Source organism: Sapajus apella, unplaced genomic scaffold (genome assembly GCF_009761245.1).
Source record: "Sapajus apella isolate SASKATOON/1434 unplaced genomic scaffold, GSC_monkey_1.0 scaffold7, whole genome shotgun sequence".
Lineage (NCBI taxonomy): Eukaryota > Metazoa > Chordata > Mammalia > Primates > Cebidae > Sapajus > Sapajus apella.
The window spans coordinates 17603227-17623957 of NW_022436947.1; the positions used below are offsets into that span (position 1 = coordinate 17603227).

Genomic DNA, 20731 nt, shown 5'->3' on the forward strand with positions numbered 1-20731 from the left:
CAATTTGTTTTCTCCTACTGACTTTTTAGAAAATGCCTTCTTTAACTCCAGGCACCCACACTTTTTAGTTTTTCTTTTCCCTGCTATTTTCCTTTTCCCTGCTACCATCACACTTTGCACCAACTTCTTTTAGAAGTTACCAAATTAGTAATACACACCTTATTCATTATTACGTGAATTGCAGGATGTGAAATCCCATTTTAGAAATTATGCCCCAGTAACTCACACATAGTGAGTGCTCAGTGTTTGTGGAGGTAGGAAAACGTGGTAAGGTCTGATATTACTTCAACTGGAAAAATGAGAAAATGGATGATGTACTTCAGCCAGTGAAATCGAAAACAGCGATGGAAAATGACCTCACACTGCATACGGCTTTGGTTCGTAAGACACAGAGAATAATGATATTCCTGTGCGAAGAACTAACTTTTACTGCTGGGAGATCAATTCAGAGGATGCTCAAGCTCCGTTACTATCCTCATTTTACTAAACTGAGAAAGGAAGATTGAGAAATGGATCAGCGGTTAAACAGAGTGCAGGTTCCTACGGCGGCTGGAGTTTTTTGGTAGTTGGGGATGTTTCCCTCAAACTTTGGGCAAGCTGTAAGCATTGTCAGGGACAGCAGCAGACACCTGAAAACCCTTTCCCCAGTCGTCTTCAAGCTTAGCTTTAGGCTTGGGCCCATGGCGCAAGCGTCCATTTTTCTCTTTTAGTATGGGCGGAGCAGAGTCTTTGCTCCTTTGGAGATCCTGAGTGGGTAGAGCTAAGCTGTTTCCAGTGCGACAGTGTGGCGACCTCGGTAGTCGATTGAGCACGTCTGATCTTTGTTCCCAGAGGGCTGTGCGTCATCGACTCGTCGGCGCTGTCATGGCGGGTGTGCTGAAGAAGGTGAGCGGAATGGGGGGGTCACTGTTGGAATTTAGTCCGTGGGGGTAGACAGCACGATAGCCCCATTTCCCGCGGGTGTTGACCCTACCTGTCGCAGGCTTGGCGAAACTTTAAGCGGACTCGTTCTGTATGCCCTACCCGATAAGACAGGTTAGTGGTTCCGCTCGGAGAGTCAGAGAAAAAGCTCCAAACGAGCGGGACTGAGAGACTAGCAGCTGGCTTTAGACCAGCTTTAGCCAGGGGAATTCGTGGTTTTGTATTTTCTTAGCGTGCTGAACGTATGGAAACCGTAGTAAGCAGCATGAATCGTGTTTTGTTTTTGAACAGACCACTGGCCTTGTGGGATTGGCTGTGTGCAGTACTCCACACGAGGTATGTACCTTTGTTCTTTCTTCGTTCCTGAGTTCCCAAGGAAAACCAAATCCCTGTCTCTTTGCTTATTGCAAGATTAATGGCATACAGGTATTTTAAGCCCTAAATTAAAACCCGCGTGAGCTCTTGAGAAACAAATGCTATCCACCTACTTCGTTCATCCGATGTCACATTTTTATTTATTCATTTTTGCCGTGACCTCTTTATTAAGCGAGTTTTCTTGTTGGCTTTTTCCATTCTCGTGGCTTCACTTTTACATGCTTTTATCAGCGACGTCTCAAATTTTTATCTCCATTTTCCACCTTTTCTCCCCGCCTCACCGTTTCTTGCTTAGGTACGTTGGATTATATGTATTTGAGCTTAACGAAGGTACTGCTCCCCTTTTTCTTCTATTGGGTCTTTTCCATCTGTATTCACAAATGCTTTTGTCAAAAAAAAAAAAAAAAAAAACCAAACAAAAAAAGACAAAATTTTTTGATCCTTCTTGTCCCTTCTATAATCGCACCATTTCTCTCACTTTATAGATAAAAGAGTTATCTCTATTTTCTCCAGTTTCTTATTCATCCTTGAATGCACTCAGTCCCCTTTGGCGAGAACTGCTCTTTTCAAGGTCACCGGTTATCTCCATGCTGCCAAATCTAAGGGTCAGCTCATATTTCTCACCTTCATTGACCTAATAGTAGTGTTTTTTTTTTTTTTTTTTTTGACATATTTGACACTTTTTCCATCATTCGCTTTCTTTACTGGGCTTCAGGACACTCCCAGTCTTCTGATTTTTTCCCCTACTCTTTGGCTTTCTCTTTTTCTGGTTATTTCTCTTATGCCCGCTTTAAAATTTGAGTTATTTGGGATTTAATTCTTGGTTCTTTTCTTTTGGATCTGTACTCAGTCACCAAGAGAGAGCAAATCCAGATAGAAAATGGTTTTAAATACCGCCTATACACTGATAACAGATTTCCATGTTTAATATTTTCTGACTGAGGTTGACTATTAGTAACTGAAACCTTGAAAAATGAAACCACAGATGGGCAAGGGGGAGCTACTGTATTCTAACCAAATGCTGTCCAGTAAAAAATATTCGAGCCTTAAATGTAAGCCATGTTTGTATGTAATTTAAAATTATCTTGGACTGATTTTTTAATGAAGAAAAAGGTAAAATTTAATTATTTACCCTAACACATCTAAAATATTGCCATTTAGGTATATAATCAAAAAAATTAATGATATTTTATAGTGTTTTCTTCATACAAAATTTTCAAAGTTTGTTATCAGTTTGGACTAGCCACATATCAAGTGCTCAGTAGACATATTTAACTAGTAGCTAGTGTTTTGGACAGCACAGTTCAAGAAAATAGAACTATATACCACTTCCCTGTATCTTCTGCCATTCAATTCTATGTATTCTGTATGTAATTGCCTTTTCCAACATCTTTAACTTTCTGTGATCTGTCATCCCTCTGGGTCTATCTTAAATGCTACCTTTTTGAAATGTGAACCTTCTCTGGTCTCGCTGAAGTGAATTCTTCTGTTACAGAAAAATAATGCCAATACTTAGTGAAACAATGTGTACCCGGTACTGTTCTAAGTTATATGTATCCTATGAGGCAGTAGTATTATTATTCCCGTCTTACAAATGAGGAATGAAGGTACAGAGAGGGAAATAACTTGTCCAGTGCACCTAAGGAGTAGAGCCAGTATAAACTCAAGCAGTTAGATTCTGGTTAGCACACCCTTAACTGTTGCTAAGTATTATAGTATCTCTTTGCTCTATGTATTTCCTCATCCCTGCCAAACAACAAACTTATTTTTTCTTTTTATCATTTTTATTATTTTTCTTCTTCTGTATCTTATCCTGTGATATGGTTTGGCTCTGTCCCCATCCAAATCTCATCTTGAATTGTAACTTCCATAATCTCCACATGTCATGGGAGGTATTTGAATTATGGGGAGGGTTTTTCTCATGCTATTCTTGTGATAGTGATGAAATCTCATGAGATCTGGTGGTTTTATAAAGGGCAGTTCCCTTGCACACGCTGCCTTGCTTGCTGCCATGTAAGATGTGCTTTTGCCCCTCTTTCACCTTCGGCCATGATTGTGAGGCCTCTTCAGCCATGTGGAACTGTGAGTTCATTAAACTTCTTTTCCTTTATAAATCACCCCATCTTGGGTATGTCTCTGTTAGCAGCATGAGAACAGACAAATATACCCTATAGCACCTTAAAAGTATTGGAGTGTGATCCATGTCCAGCCTATCTTTATATGCAAACAGTGTAGTATTGTGCATGGGAGTACTAAGTACATTTTGCCCACTAGTAGTGACTGTCTGGGGCTGGTTGAGTGGTGGTAAAAATAATTTACCGAGATAGTTGAGGTAAGGAAAGGCACATTTATTAGAGAAAGTATGAAAATACATTGCAAAAAAGCTACTGGCAAAGCAGCAAAAGAGGAGCTGACTGCAAGTAGCAAAGGTTTGCTGGGGATCTTAAAAGATGGTGCTTGTGCTGTGTGCTGAAGAAGTCTTTGTGCAGTACTGATAACCCCTTGGTTGCAATGAGCTAACTTGCATTTTCCTATCAGGCGAGGGTCTGGTGATAGCTGGGCACAGGAAGATTGTGAGTTATTTGTGCAGGAGGACTGTGTATCCTGGACCATGAAGAAAGGCAGACTTATACCTTATCTGCTATTTATTTTTGCTTTCCCCTATTCCCTTATTAAGACTGCACACATTTTTCTATTGAAAAAAAAAATTGCTCTTTAAGAGAAGCGTTTGTATACTTACAATTATTGAAAGACTTGTACTTTGAAGGGATCATGTCTTGTTGTTTTGACTGTTCTGGTTTATAACTGTATTTTAGCGTAATGATTAATAGTTATTGTCTCACTGATGTAAGTGTCCAAGTTTGGATGATAAACTAAATGTCTACCCTATTCATAACATTTTTTCTTTTATTTGTTCTATATTAAGCATTCCCTGTTTTCATCTGTATTTCTCTAGAAACTGGTATATTTTTGTTAGGAAAAATTAAAATTAAAATTAAAAACCTGAGTTTTAGATAAGATTAAAACTTAACTAAAATGCTATATTAAAAACTAGTATATGCATTATATATTTAAATTGGAGAGGATAAGAATAAAAGTATAAATTAACAGTTTAAATCAGATTAAAACTTTTGCATTAAGATACTTTAAAAAATTGCATATGTATTGTATATTTATAGTAGGAAGATAAAAATAAAATATATACTTACCAAACTTTAATATGTAAATCTACTTTTCTTTTTGCTAAAATATATATTTTTTTCTTTTTCTTTTCTTTCTGTCTTTTTTTTTTTTTTGAGATCGGGTCTCACTCTGTTGCTCAGGCTGGAGTGCAGTGTCCCAGTCTCTGCTCATTGCAACCTCTACCTCCTGACCTCAGGTGATCCTCCTGCCTTAGTTTCCTGTAAAACATTTTGTTAAAAATAACTAGATTATTAAAAAGGTGTTTTAGGGAGTTGGGATTATGTGTGATGTACTTTCTTCTTTTTATCTGTGTGTATTGACTGCAGGGAACACATGATAATTGTGATGACTTGATGTTTTTTATAGAACATAATGAAAACAGTATGCTGTAAAATAGAATGCACAAATGACTGTTAATCGGCTCCAGTAGTTATATCTGCACACAATGGTTGCAGAAATAGAAAAGGAATAAATACTTAAAACCCATGTCTCTTTACCAGGGCTTTCTACTGTTATATCCTTTTCTAAAATTAAGAAGAAATGAGGTTAAAAGAACCCCACATGTCAGTGGATAAAATGTTACGAGGAATAAGTTCTGGTGTTCTATTGCACAGTAGGATGACTATAGTTAACAATCATGTATGCTGTATTTCAAAATAGCTGGAAGAGAGGATTTAGAATGTTCACACCACAAAGAAAAACGTTTAAGGTGATGGATTTGCTTATTATACAACACATGCATGTATTGAATCACCACATTGAAACCCATAAATACGTATAATTATTTTGTGTTAGTCAAAAATAAAACTTAAAAACTCATACAATTTTGATTATGGGTTATCTGACAAGCTTTACATTAGTATAGTAAAGTAACTCTATTATAGAACATCATAATAAATATATAAATAAATAATGGTTAAATATTCAGATTGCTTTTTAAAAAAAACAATTCTTAGAAAGCCCCTTAAAAATTTTGTGTGTGTGTGTGTGTGTGAATTAAACTAGGTATTAGCTTCTGTGACTATCATACAATTAAATCTAAAATTAAATATTAAGAAAAAATAAAAATTCATGATATATGTATTTACTACTTATGGACTGTTGTAAGGGTCTGTCAAAACAATTTCTTACTAAGGGATTAACTTCTATACTGAAGTTTAAGTTCAGTGTGCTTCAAAACATGCTATGCATTGACTCAATTCTCTTGCCACTTTTCTGTTGAACCTCTTATATGGACTTTATGTCATAACACATTCATAATCAGAATCAAGAACACTGAAGTATTATGACTGTATTTACTTAAATTTGATTGTACTGATGTAATGCTTATATGTAAATGTTTATTTGTACAGAAATTCAAATAAGAAAAATTGAAAAAAAAAGTTAAGAGAATTTTCAGTACCTAGGGCCTCACTTTGAAAAATACTGATTCAGGCCGGGCGCGGTGGCTCACGCCTGTAATCCCTGCACGTTGGGAGGCCGAAGCGGGTGGATCACGAGGTCAAGAGATCGAGACCATCCTGGTCAACATGGTGAAACCCCGTCTCTACTAAAACTACAAAAAATCAGCTGGGCATGGTGGCGCGTGCCTGTAATCCCAGCTACTCAGGAGGCTGAGGCAGGAGAATTGCCTGAACCCAGGAGGCGGAGGTTGCAGTGAGCCGAGATCGCGCCATTGCACTCCAGCCTGGGTAACGAGCGAAACTCCGTCTCAAAAAAAAAAAAAAAAAATACTGATTCAGGCTGGGTGTAGTGGCTCACACCTGTAATCCCAGCATTTTGAGAGGCTGAGGTGGGCGGATCACCTGACGTTGGGAGTTTGAGACCAGCCTGGCCAATATGGTGAAACCCCATCTCTGCTAAAAATACAAAAATTAGCCAGGCATCGTGGTGGGCACCTATAGCCGATAATCCCAGCTACTTGGGAGGCTGAGGCAGGGGAATCGCTTGAACCCGGGAGGTAGAGGTTGCAGTGAGCTGAGATCACATCATTGTGCTCCAGCTTGGGCGACAAGAGTGAAACTCTGTCTCAAAAAAAAAAAAAAAAAAAAGAAAGAGAGAAAGAAAAATACTGATTTAGTAAATTATTTGATTTCCAAAAAGGTCATTAGCAATAAGTTAGTTTTGTTTCTACTTGTTATCATACACTTGACTTATCTAGAACTTGGTATACGTAGAAAATACAGAAAGTTCCCACATTTATATATAGGTTTTTCCTAAGTTGTAAAGGATTTAGATAGGGCACAGACATAAAGAAGTCACAGCAAAGAAGAGTTAATTAAAAAAAAAACAGAAGTGATTTTTATTTGTTTTGTCTATAAGTCTTATTCCATTAAGTCTTTGGTAGTATTTTAACCTGTGGATATTTGTATGGTTTGTCTTTTCAGAGGCTAAGAATACTGTACACAAAGATTCTTGATGTTCTTGAGGATATCCCTAAAAATGCAGCATATAGAAAATATACAGAACAGATTATAAATGAGAAGCTGGCTATGGTTAAAGCGGTAAGTAGCTAAATCAGTTTTCTTGGATTTGTGGTATACAGTGTAACATTTAACCAAAAAATTTGGTTCCTAATTTTTTGTATATTCTATACACTTTTCTTCTATTCTTCTTCCTTCAGTGCTCTTTTCCCATCTTTGCTCCCTTTTATTCAGCAAACTCTTGTTTAGTGAGTGTTTTTTATATGCAGGGCTCTAGAATATATTGGAGTTTGACACTAGGATCAGGCCCTTCCTTGAAGTAACATTGTAGTTGTTCCTTTTACCTTTCTTCCCTATTTAATCCTTTTGCTACTTATCTGTGGATATATCAATCTTGATCTCCTTTTTCTAAGAGAATAATAAAAGCAAAAAAAGGGCTTTTTTTTTTTTCAAAGAAAACCGTCAAAAGACTAGACTGTTACTAAGTAGCAATTAATAAAAGACTAGACTATTGCACTATTGTTAAAATTTCACACAAGCAATCATTGCATGGACTTATTAGTAATTATCTAAAATAATGTTTAGAAATCCTGAAGGTATAAGTGACTCTAGTCACATATATTTCTTCTTATTAGATTACCAGACTATATAGTTCAAAGAGAATTCCTATCTCCTCTTAGGTATACAACAAAACAATGCAGTTTGTATTATATTGTATTTGGTATTGTGTTATATGATGGATCTCTGTGTGTTACCCAGCCTAGAGTGCAGTGGCATGATCACAGCGAGTCTCAAGCAGTCCTCCTACCTCAGCCTCCCAAGTAGCTGGGACCACGGGCACTCATCACCATGCCCAGCTAATTTTTTAAATTTTTTGTAGAGGCAGAGTTTCACTGTGTAGCCCTAGCTGATCTCGAACTCCTGGCTTCAAGTGATCTTCTTACCTTAGCCTTCCAAAGTGCTGGGATCACAGGCATGAGCCACCTGCACCGGGTGCCTCTCCCATTTTATCATCATCTTTCAAATAGCCTCAGATGTTTTTAGCTTGTTCCTATCTTAAAAGGAAAAACTATATGCTTATATTTTCCTTTACTTATTCCCTTATTTTGCTGTTTTCTCCCATAGCCAGTTTCAACCAAAGAAGAGTTTACCCTCTTACTTCTTTACTTACTTGTTTTAAAATGCTTTTCTCTGCTGTTTATACCACCTTATAACTAATTGTTCTGTTTGTAATTTAATTATATTTCATTACATGCTCCACCACACAGACAATAATAGAGCGATTTTTTTTTCAATATGTAAATCTTATGATGGTACAGTTGTCCCTTAGTATCCATGAGGGATTAGTTCCGGGACTCCCATGGATATCAAAATACAGAGATGCTCAAGTTCTTTATATAAAATGGTATGGTATTTGCATATAACCTGTGCACATCCTCTTGTATACTTTAAATCATCTCTAGGTTACTTATAATACGTACTATAATGTAATGCTATGTAAGTAGTTATACTGTATTTTAAAAATTGCTGTATTGTTATTTTTATTGTGTTTTTTTAAAAATATTTTCCATCTGTGGTTAGTTGAATCCATTCTTGGTTGAATCCACAGATGCAGATCCTGAGGGCCAACTGTACTGTTTTGCATAAAATCTTACTGTGATTTTCTGTTCAGTGTTTCTCAAAGCTTGCGTCTAAGGATTTATGTTGAGCTGCTTGTATGAAACTTACTTAGCTACCTTTATCTGCATGATTTTGATGTAGGTATGGCCATGTTTGGGAACCATTGTCTTAAAGGGATAAAGTCTTTACTTAGCATGGTATAGAAAGCCCTCCACATTCTGGCTCTTAGTTATTTTCTCAATCCTATCCTTTTGCTTCCTGTATACTAACTGTATACTCTATACTTAAGCAGTACTAAACTGCTGGCAGTTCTGTGGTTTCCATGCATATTTTTTCTGTTCATTTGTATTTTCTCATTTCCTGGAATGCCTTTATCTTATCTGGTAGTTCTTTCTTTTTCTTCATAAGCCATCACTTCCTCTGTGAAATCTTTTCTTAGTTTCTTAAGTAGAGTTTGACAACTTCCTTACTCCTTTCCATTGTAACTATCACACTGTATTATGCCTCCACCAGCCATAAGCTACTTGTGAATGATACTGGATTCAACTTTGTACCCTAAGAATCTAGCATAGTATCTGGCACATAAGGTTCCTTAGAAGTGTTTCTTTATCCAAAAGGCTAGATACAACCCCAAACACTTCATAATAGTTGTATCGCTGATTCCTGTTTTTGGTAAAATTGTCACAGACTTTTAACCCTGCATAGAGTCACACACAAAATCTTCAGTGAATATTGCCATGATTATAAAATATCTATTTACTAAGCCTAAAGTGGAAATAAAAAAGTACCTTTTTTTTTTTTTTTTTTTTTTTTTTTTTTTTTTTTTTCAGATTATGACTAGGGAGATAGTAATATCATTTTTGGTGAAAAGTGTTGGTTTGCGTCCCTGTCCAAGATTTTCATCTTAGTTCTAATACTTAATTTGTGGAGTGACTTGGCATATTGCTCATTTTCTCTGTCTCAATTTCATCCTCTAATACTTGGATATAATATTACCCACCTTCAACACTTTTTCTTAGAACTGAATGAGGTAATGTATGTAAAAAGCTTAGTATAGTCCCAAATATATAGTGAGCATTCAGTACATGGTACCGTATCAAGCTTAATGGCATTATGCCATTGGTGACTTAAAATCGCATTATTCACTATCAGTAAGACAAATTTTGAATTGTTCGCCTAACACAGGCTTTTTCTAAATTGAAAATGTTGTTGAACATCCCTTGCCTTCTTTACTTTCACTCTCCTGAGTCTCTTATAATAGTGACCAGCTTCCCTGTTTTGTTTTTGATTTTTGGTCTCATATCTGAGTTAATCCCCTGTTAAATAATTTGTCTTAAACATGCTCATTTACTTTTCCCCCTCTTTTCCGCTTGAATTGAACTGTGTTTTAGTTATTCACTTATTTAACTAAGAAACGTTTATTGAATGACTGTTAAATGCCATGTGTGGTTCTAGGCATGGAGGCTTGTGCCTAGCTGGCAGTGAACAAAACAGATAAAAATCCTTGCCTTCTTGGAGATTACATGTCAATGATGGAAGACCAAAAGAAAAAAAAAAGTAAAAATTGAGTAAAGAAGTACCTGATGTGTTACAAAATAGCAAGTGCAGTGAAGGAAAATAAAACAAGGAAAATATGTGCCATGGTGGGGATGGGGGATGTTACAATATGTATTAATTTTCTATGGCTGCTGTAATATTCCCACAAACTTGGTGGCTTAAAAACATATAAGTTTATTTTATTAGGTTTCTGGAGGCTAGAAGTTGGAAATCAAAATCAGGGACTCAAATCAAGGTGGTGGTGTTAGGGCTGTAGTTCCTTTGGAGGATATGGGGTAGAATCTGTTCTTGCCTCTTTCAGCTTCTGGTGGCTTTTGGCATTCATTGGCTTGTGGTCTCATCACTGCAATTTCTGCCTTTGTGGTTACATTACCTTTTCCTTTTCTGTATGTAGTATCCTTCTGCCTCTCTCTTATAAGGCTACTTATAATTGCAGTTAGGGACTATATGGATAATTCAGGAAAATCGCCCCATATCAGCATCCTTAACTTGATCGTATTTGTGAAGTCTTTGCTGTATAAAGTTAACAACCAGTTTCTAGAAATGAATACATCTATATCTTTTGTGGTATTATTTAGCCTATAACAATATAAATTATTAGTAGTTATTAATAGGAAGGTGTTATTTGAGCAAAGATTTGAAAGGCAGTGAAGGAACCAGCCATGCAAATATCCTGGGCCATCCAGCAGATGCTCTGAGGCAGTAACATATCAATCTTGTGTTGAAAAACAAAATGTATTTATTTTTCTCCCTCTTTGTTCCATTTATGGGCCAGAAAAATGGCCTGAAATGACAAAGACTTATTTATGTATGTGGGTATATTTAAAGAGCATAATTTCTGGCTCAAAAAGCTCAATTTACTAGAAAATAATTCCATGTCATGGAATGTTCTAGGTGCTATATTTACTAAAATTTTGTTTTTAAAAACTTATTAAAGAATGATGTACATTAAAAATGTGTAGAAAAAATGACTTTTCCAGAACAACAAAACCCTTGCTTCTTCCTCTTCAATTTACTACGTGTAAAGTTAATCACTATTTGGACTTCTTTTTGCCTGTTTTTGAATTTTATAGAAATGGAATCATTAGTATGTACTGTCTTGTATGTACTGTACTCTGGCTTTTGCTTAATACTGTGGTTAAGAGAATCATCTGTTATTGCATGCAGTTTATTCATTTTTATTACTATATAGTATTATATCCAAGTATTATAATTAATTGATCCATTATATTGCAGATGGTCATTTCGGTTGTTTCTAGTTTGGGGCAACAATTTGTGCTGCTGTGAATATTCTCAAACATGTTTTTTTAAAAATATATTATGCATTTCTGTTCGGTGTTATGCCTAGGAGTCTAATTTCTGGGTAATAGGGTAGCATTTATTTTTAATTCTAATGCTCTCAGAGGAAATACAGGAAACAATAAGAAAGCAAAGTGGTATTTTAAAATTTGTTTTAGAAAGACTGAATTTGACATCTTATTTCTGTCCCTTGATCAGCATGTCAATAAACATTTAGCACTTTTCAATATTGACAAAAAAAACCAATAAAATAGCAGAGGTGAAATGAATTTTCACCAAATATTTAGTAAAAAGTAAGAATATGATGAAAGAAAAATTGTATTATTTATTTTATATATGGAATTTTAAAATGTAGGATATCAAAACATTCAGATAGTATGCTTGTTTAATTTTTTTTCCCCTTGAAATTATAGGAACCAGATGTTCAAAAATTAGAAGACCAACTTCAAGGTGGTCAGTTAGAAGAGGTGATTCTTCAGGTAAAGAAGTAGTTGACTATTTTGGTGTTTGGTTTCAGATTTTCATTTTTAGAAAAAGGCATACAACTGACATTCTCAGAATGAAAGGAAAACTAAATTTTCTTATTTATATCAACTCATCAAATATGTAAGACTAATCACATATAGAAAATGTGTTGTTTTTAATGTGTATGTTGATTAAGTATTGTTGATGATAGCATGAATTTATGAGCCTTCTGTTAGAAGCCTGGAGTTTGACACTCTTTTTTTGTTTTTGTTTTTTTGAGATGGAGTCTTGCTGTGTAGCCCAGGCTGGAGTGCAGAGGTGCTATCTTGGCTCACTGTAACCTCTGCCTCCCGGGTCCCGGTTCAAGCAATTCTCCTGTCTTAGCCTCCCAAGTAGCTGGGATTACAGGCATGAGCCACCATGCCCAGCTAATTTTTGTATTTAGATGGGGTTTCCCCATGTCGGCCAGTCTGATTTTGAACTCCTGACCTCATGATCCGCCTGCCTTGGCCTCCCAAAGTGCTGGGATTACAGGCGTGAGCCACCATGCCTGGCCTGACACTCTTAATTTAATCAGCATGTTCTCCTTGGCCTGCCCTTAGTTTAAATTGGTAACACAAGATTATTGTTGTTTTAATGAAAGAAAAACTGTATTTTTGTATCTTAGTTTAAAATTATATAGTTGTATCTTATTTTAAGAGTGTGGCATATTTTTAGTAGGGTAAAATACAGACATTTTGAATTGTAAAATTGAAATGTACTTTTATTTTTAGTTTTGGTTTTTGGAGCATTTGACCAAGTTAAAAAACAATTGCATAGTATATTTGAGAGCTTAATTCTATATTATTTGCCAAATACTAACCCTGACAAAAAATATTGAGTAGTAAAATGTAAGCATGATTATGAAGAGACTGAGATTAGAAAAATTATTAACATTATTAATTACATTTAGAATATTTAAATCTTAAATTATTCTGTTGGGAAATTTTCTTCACCTCTCACTGTACCTGCTACTTATACAAGAGAACAAACCCTGCAGCTTAGTTTTGTTTAACCTGAATTTCAGTTCTTTTCCTTTGATCATAGGTAGCTTATAGAAACAGGTAGGTTACTGATGTAAACAGGCTGGAAATATACTATTTTGAGTATTCCATAGTTTATTTTTAAAGCATCTATGGGAAAATAATCATGCCTTTTTTTATTAAGTTTTGTGTCTTTTTCCAGTTGCTAGTAAGGTTAAACTTTAAAAATATATTCTTATATTTTATAAATTATATCATTAATATTTTTACTCTGTCATTTAGTCTTTGTGTTATTTATATATATGTGTCTTTGTATAAGATATTAGCCTTAAACTTTTATGACACTGTCGGCACATACTTTTTCTAGCCTGTTTTTGCCTCTCAAATGGGTTTCTTTTTTTTCCCATGTGTAGAGGTTTTCAAATTTTTTTTATTTGGTAAAATTTTGTTGTTCCACAATCCCACCACCGCCATATTTTAGGTTTAGAATGTCTTTGTCTTATAAGCAACTGATAAATATTCAATTGTTTTATTTAGTTTTTATTTTGTGTATCTTTTTTCAAATATAACCCCTCTAATGTTTTCTTACTGTTGATTGAAGGGCAGATAAAAGGAAATACTGGGTAATATTGAAGATTAGGGAGGTATATCAACAACAGACATGATACACGAAATCAAAAGAATTGTTAGATGGCTCTGGAAAAAGAGGAATATAGCATTCAGACAGCTTTTTATGAATGTAGACTGTTTCAGTTATTCAAAGGCCTGTTTTCCCAGCCTTTATATTCATTTATCAGGTTGGCTATGGTACTAGATACAGTATTATGGGAACTTGCTGCAAACCTTATACTGTTGTCCTATACCTATTTCTCTTTTCTGTACCCCTGATTTCACTTTGATCATGACTTTATTTAGTTGACATATTAATTTATTATGGAATTAAGTTTTAAGGCATATAAAGTATTTTTAAGTCAGCTGTGCAGTTCCCCACATTCTCATGGCCACTATTAAGGGTAAATTAATTTTAGTAATTTTTTTAACCTACTGTATCTATGTTATTTAAAAATATAATCATAAAAATATTGAGATATTGTACATTTTTTATGTGAAGTCATCAAAATCTGGTATGTATTTTACACTTTGCAGCACATCTGAATTTGGACTAGCTGCATTTCAAGTCCTCAGGAGTCATTTATGGGTAGTGGCTAACATACTAGACAGGCCCATTTCTAGATGGATGGTATGACAGTGTGTCAGAAGCCAGAGAATAAGGAGGAAATAGGCATCAGGGGCCAGGTGCAGCTGGGTCCAGCTTCCTGAAATATAGCTGATTCTCAATGATGAATGAGGGCTAGATCCCCTCCTCAAGCCCCACAATCACTGAAGGAGATTGAGAAAGCACTGGATGTTCAAGAGACCTAGGTCAGAAGGTGGTCAGGGAAGCAGCCATCCTTAGGAAATATTTTATCGTTATTTAAATTATTTTCTTCTTTTGACATTAGTAATACTTCTACCCTGATTTCCATTCATCTCCTCTTTAACTCATTGTTTTTCTTATAGTTGCTTGTAAACATAGATTAACTCTTGGGACCGCTGGCATAAATGGGGCATTATCTTTTAACTATAGAATAATAATAACCTCTAATATAATCTGAGCACCTATTCTGTGTTTGAATTTCTTCTCTAACATCCTAACAGGTGTTTAATAATTCATCTTATAGGTTGGCTAGAGTTGGCATAGGTCTTTTTTATTGTAGAAAAAATATGAAATAAAAAGCTATTTAAAATGTGTTTGTTTATAAGTTTTGTTTGAAAGGAAAAGTTAAATGACATATAATTTGATTAAGGATTTTATTCAGTTAGTAAATATTTATTATACATTTATTGTGTTCTGCATTCCACAGATCACTGTTTTATAAACTCTGGGTCTCAAGTGACTGTGAGTCATGGAATCAGTTAGATGGATAGTGATTAGCATTAAAAAAATACAATAGAAAAAAAGAGTATATCATTGCTTGTAAAGATAATGATTTTAAAAATTTTAGTTATATATTTGTATTGTGGAACCCATAATAAAACGTATTTTCTTACTGTGTGTAAAGTTTGAAAGCCACTAACATAGATGAAAAAACTGATTCTCAAAAAACTTGTGAAACATTAAGATAAAAAAACTCACCAACTAAACTTTTAAACACTGTAGCTGATTTCAGTCAAATAGAAGACATCAAAAGATATCCTTTCTTACTCCTGATTGTGTAGCTGTGAGAATTAAGGTAATTTAATTACTTAACATTCAGCTTATGATGGTGGAATAGATTATGAGGTATTAATATGAAATAGTAACTCTAATAGTTAAAATGCGATTGTTCTGATAAATACCTGTTGAAGAGTAAAATCCAATGATCTTTTAAAAAATTTGTATTAACAGGCTGAAAGTGAACTAAGTCTGGCAAGAAAAATGGTGCAGTGGAAAACATGGGAGCCATTAGTGGAAGAGCCTCCTGCCGATCAGTGGAAATGGCCAATATAATGATTAAGTGATTTTGGTAGGTTGATGGGAAACTGATGTAATTAAATATTCTGTTCTATTAAGAGCGTGTTCATATTATTGACATAATCAAGAAAACTGATGTAGAAAATATGTAGGAAACTGTTAAAATTAGTGATTATGATAATTCGGTCATGTGAATCCATTTTTGATTTGTAAAGTAGTCACACAAATTATTTCAAAGATGATATTTCTATGAACAGAGACGTCATGGGAAGATTTGAGAATTAATTAGAAAAATTCCTACAAATCTTCAATGTAGAGGCCATAATCAAAAAGTAAAGTTTCTTTAGTAGTATCTTCAATATATCATTCATTTTTTAAAATTATCCTGAAGAATAAAAGGTCCTTAATTATTATGATCCAAACAAATTTATAGATCGCTGTTTGAGGTAAAAAATAAGAGTGATATTTTCAAATGTGATAAAATAGCACAAATGACTGGTAATAAAATTTGAAATTGGTTAACCTCCTTACCTGTGATCTTATGGATGTAAAGTAAAATTTAAATATATAGTTATATATTGATTACAAAATCCATAATGCCATTTTGTTTTAGTTATTATTTGAATTATACCATTTACTCTGTTTTCTTATAGTCTTAATTTTATTACATTTTGTTGTTACTATATTTGAAAACCATCAAAGTATAATAGATTGTACAGTTGAAGAAATTGACTTGGTACTTGAAAGAAATATTTCCCATTGCATAGAGGTACTTGGAAAAACTTTTCCTTTTGTTGTATTTGTGTAAGTTAGTTTTCTGGCCCATAGCCTTTTAATTTTCTTAACCTAATTACATCAGGATAGAGGTAGAATTTCTGTAAAAGAAGAGACATTAAGAGTTCCTGAAATTTATATCTGGCATATGGGTAGGCTTATATTCAAAACATCTTAGTCATACAACTATAAATTCAAAGTGGAATCACTAAGTAGTTTGCAGTACGTTTCTAATGTAAGTGTAGGTGGGTATAAAAACAAGACAAATGCTGTTCAGGGAAAGAAGTTGGCAAGCTTAAAATTAAACAAAAATAAAATTACATGTGTTTTTGCCTTTTCTTCCTAGCTCTTTGTCATTTCTAAATACTTGGTTAAATTTAACTTGATACCTCTTTCCTTCATAGATAATATTATACTTTTGTAGGGGTGTGTGTGTGTGTGTGTGTGTGTGTGTGTGTGTGTGTGTGTGTAAGCACATTTGCTTAGAATGAGGAAAAAATGGTATTTTTCCTTCTTTCCAGTATACTTCTCCCCTCATAGAGCTGTAACGTGAACACTAAATAAATATTAAATAAGGTAGATTCTTAAGAGGTTAGAGTGCAAGAAGGCTCCTTCTGGTGGGGAAGTGTTAGAGGCGGAGTTAGAAGCCCGGGGGTTCTCAATCTCATGGTTCTAGTATTGTTGACTCAGTGACTAAATTGAGACAAGTTTGGCCTGTTTCTCAAAATGGCCTATTTCTAATGCTGTAAAAGAAGTAGAATATGATTTATAACAACATTTTCATTTCTAAACATTTCTTGAATATATATTTATTAAAACATGATCCTAACGTGTGTTTGCATGGATACTTTCAAGGTAATTTTCTAGCCAACCATTTATTTTCAGATCCTTTGGGAAACAAAAACAAAGAGGGCTTGCTGTGTTTTTGTCATACTGTCAGTCTCGTTTCTGCCATGATTCTTGGGCATCTTTTATGTTTCACCAACAGTGTTACTGAACTTTGTTGCAAAAGGGGACCTTACTGGTGTTTGCATTAGAAATGCTAGTTGTAGAATAATAGTCATTGTAAAAATAATACTATAAAAATAATAGCTAATGTTTGTTGAGACTATAATATGAATGCCAGGCACCGTTATATGAATGCCAGACTAATTTCACTCATTAAACCTGCACTGCAACCCTAAGAGTGACACTGCAAATTATCTTCATTTTCCAGATAAGAAACCAGAACCCCATGTGAGTAGTTTTCCCCTGCAGTTATGCAAGTTGGGGCTCTAGGGATGCTGAAACCAAGAGATGATTTAATAACAAATCCAAGGTCACATAGCTAGTAAGATGTGAAGCTGCCTGGGTTTGAACCCAGGCAGCCTGGTTCTAGAACTGATATTCCTGTTACGTTATTTATGACTGTGCTTGGGATGTTGCCACTCCTGCCTGTGCTGTATGGGCGGAACCAAATAAACCTAGATCCTGCTGTCTTGACTTTTTCCGTCAAATATCTGTAAAGAACAAATACGAGCAGAGGTAGTGAACTGGATTTCATTTTGTGCAAAGAGCTGCATATTGGTAATAGGCAGATTATATTAATGGGATAGGTATCTAAAAAGTATTGCAGTTTGGTCCTTGATTCTTTCTCCTGTCTCAGTTGCTCACATGACCTTACACCTGATCGTTTTTCCTCCTTCAGTGTTTTCCCAGTTGCTTCCTATAAACGTCCAGGTTAAGTCCCTAGCAAATGAATCTTTTATTCAGGGATCTTAAGTGTTTTGAGTGGCTACTAAACTAATTGGAATAATTTTCAGAATGGTCTACTTCAGTTCTCATGGGTTTCATTCTAGTTAATCACCATACTGCAGATATTTCAGAAGAAAGAGAAGCTAATCAGTCTGAGCTTTGCTAAGAAAGAAGAAATGGCAACAAAGTTGACGTTCCCTTTCTGCCACACTGGGATTTAGTGCCGACAATTCCAATTTCTTGGCATTCTTTCCTTTGGGATGAAAATGGCTTATATTTAGGATAACTAAATATAGCATAATTTATCATTCCACTTGGAATGATTTTGAGTGAAAATAGTTACATAAGGATAACAGATATACACCATGACTGACCTGGGCTAATAGGATATATGGCACCCTACTGGAGTAAGCTCAGGTCTCAAGGTTGCCATCTTTCCTACACCAGTAGGATCAAGTAGTCTGTAATCGGAATAGAATGAAATCGATGCCAGCAGTAGCAGTTATGTGCAGTCAGACCTCAGGTTTCATTGTGTCCTTTGACTCTCCCTCATTCTTCCCTCTCCTTCCCTTTCCCTTAGAATTGGGGGATGGAAAAAAGGGAACTTATATTTTATTGTCGATTTTCTAATCCCAGTCAGAGGAGGGAAGCTAATTAAGCCAGTAACAATATTTACTAATATATCTTTTTAAAAAAGGAGATAACAATATATAGGAAAATTCCTACATGTAGGCTGTCAGCTTTTTCTTTTTCTTCCCATCCTCTGTGATTATGTAAACAAACAGAAGTTGACACCCTATGCAAGTATGTTGTGGGGTATAAGATTAAGTACCAAATTGCTGAACGTAACGCGAGTATTTTGGATTTGCTGAGTGCTGTCTTCCCATTAAAACTAAGTGTTCAAGGGCAGGCACAGTGGCTCATGCCTGTAATCCCAGCACTTTGGGAGGCCAAGGTATGCAGATCACTTGAGGTCAGAAGTTCGAGACCAGCTTGGCCAATATGGTGAAAGCCCATCTCTAATAAAAGCAAAAACAAAAAACCAAAAACTAAGTGTACAATGAGATTGTAGCCTATGCTACAACAATAGTTTGGTAATGCCAATTATTTTAGAGAAAAGTAAATGAGAGGCTACCAGTTGGGTTTAGAGGAGGTTGATGTTTTGTTTTAGACAAAATTCATAGGAAATCAGAGTGGGAATATGTTAAGGGGTTTGAATGATTGATGGGGACAGAAAGAATTTATTTGAGAGACCTAGAGATGAGCCAGTATTCTAGAGAGCGGAGTAAAGTAGTGAGTAATGTAGTGATTTAGCATGGGTTATCATTAAATCCCAGTGTCTTAACATAAGCATATTTTTTATTCATACTGCATGTCTAAGGAGGTTTGGCAAGGAGTGCTCATGGATATACAAGGAATCCAGGCTGAGCATGGGACCATCAACACATATTTCTATGAACATCGTGGTGTTGGGAAAATGCAACATGACAAATTACACATAGAAACGAAAGAAAACCAAGGTTAAAAAATTTTTTTGACTGCCACAAAATTTATGAATTGAACTTGCCATGCATAGCTAATAATTTTCATTCACTATGAATCTTTAGGTTTACATTAGCAGCTAATTTTTTGTGGTATAATTAAATGTAATTTATGATAGATTGCCTTCTGAATGTGATTAAATGAAAAGCATTGCAAAGATTTCTATTTTGGTATTTCTCATGATCCTCAAGTGCTTTATTTTAGGTGAATTTTTTAGTTTTTCTAAAGAGTATTACTTTTTTTATTACAAAATATTGGCATTTTAATCTCTCTGTAACTAGAGATTTTACTCTTTTTCACCAGAGTAAAACAGGTCCACAATCTCTCATCTAAATTCCTAACTTCATAAATCTCTGAAAATAAAGCTTTTTCGTAACTAATTTGGCAACCAACCTCATCTGAATTACGTGAGGTTATTTGTGGTATTTATCCCACTTTAATGTGAATATGAATATATTTTGCCACAGATATATCAATGTATTTGATTCTAAATTGCTTCCTCAGACCCTCTGAATGTGTTACATAATGTAAAATATATGCCCATATTTCCTTTCAGAAATCTGAAAAATTCTGAATATCAAACACATCTGTCCCAAAAGGTTTCAGAAAAGGGATTATGGACCTATATTTCCAGACTGTTAACAAGTTCACAAGGCATTATTGTGATCCAAATTTAATCTACATAGACAATTTTCAAAACAAAAATTTTCAGGTCCTTAGTTTTCTAAATTTTAATATTTAACATTTCATTATTCATTTTAGCTTGGAGTAACAACGGGAAATATTTTGACATGCTTGATTTTATCAAGCCACTAGGTGGCATCTTTGTAAAAATAAAAGCACATCAAAAGAAATGTTTAGTACATAAATAAATGCTGCGATGAATGAAAATTGATGTTTCATGAGAAATACAAAGTCATTTGGTGCAATAAGTCCTGAGAAAAATACATAATTTTATCGTGAAAAGGAAAATGGTATGGTAAAATTACTCTTCCACTTTTGGAGTTGGAAGCTTTTTCTTATTGGTTGTTTTCATTCACTTTGAATATACATTTATTATGTAACCAAACTACATTTGTGTGTATGTGTGTGTATGTGCTTGTGGGCAGGATTTTGATATGCTAATAACCTTTCCATGTTCCACAGACTACCCAAGGAAGCATAACTATTAAGTTAGGTCCCTATTTAAGATTGAATTGTATAAAGTCATCCTCACAGCAAACTAAAAACAAAAACAAAAACGAATAGTGGATATGAAGTCACATTTAACACTGCGAGACACTAGAAGTTCTCTCCTACCAGTTTTTCTTTCCCTATCTCCT

General features: G+C 34.8%; 1 protein-coding gene across 1 annotated transcript; it reads left to right on the top strand.

The window, feature by feature from the left end:
• The first annotated feature begins 414 nt into the window (after positions 1-414).
• Positions 415-16478, top strand: NDUFA5 (NADH:ubiquinone oxidoreductase subunit A5). Its single transcript, XM_032276119.1, has 5 exons — positions 415-885; positions 1213-1257; positions 6867-6983; positions 11792-11857; positions 15294-16478. Exons 1-5 carry the CDS (start codon positions 865-867, stop codon positions 15393-15395), a joined length of 351 nt encoding a protein of 116 aa, XP_032132010.1. The 5' UTR covers positions 415-864; the 3' UTR covers positions 15396-16478.
• Positions 16479-20731: the final 4253 nt, after the last annotated feature.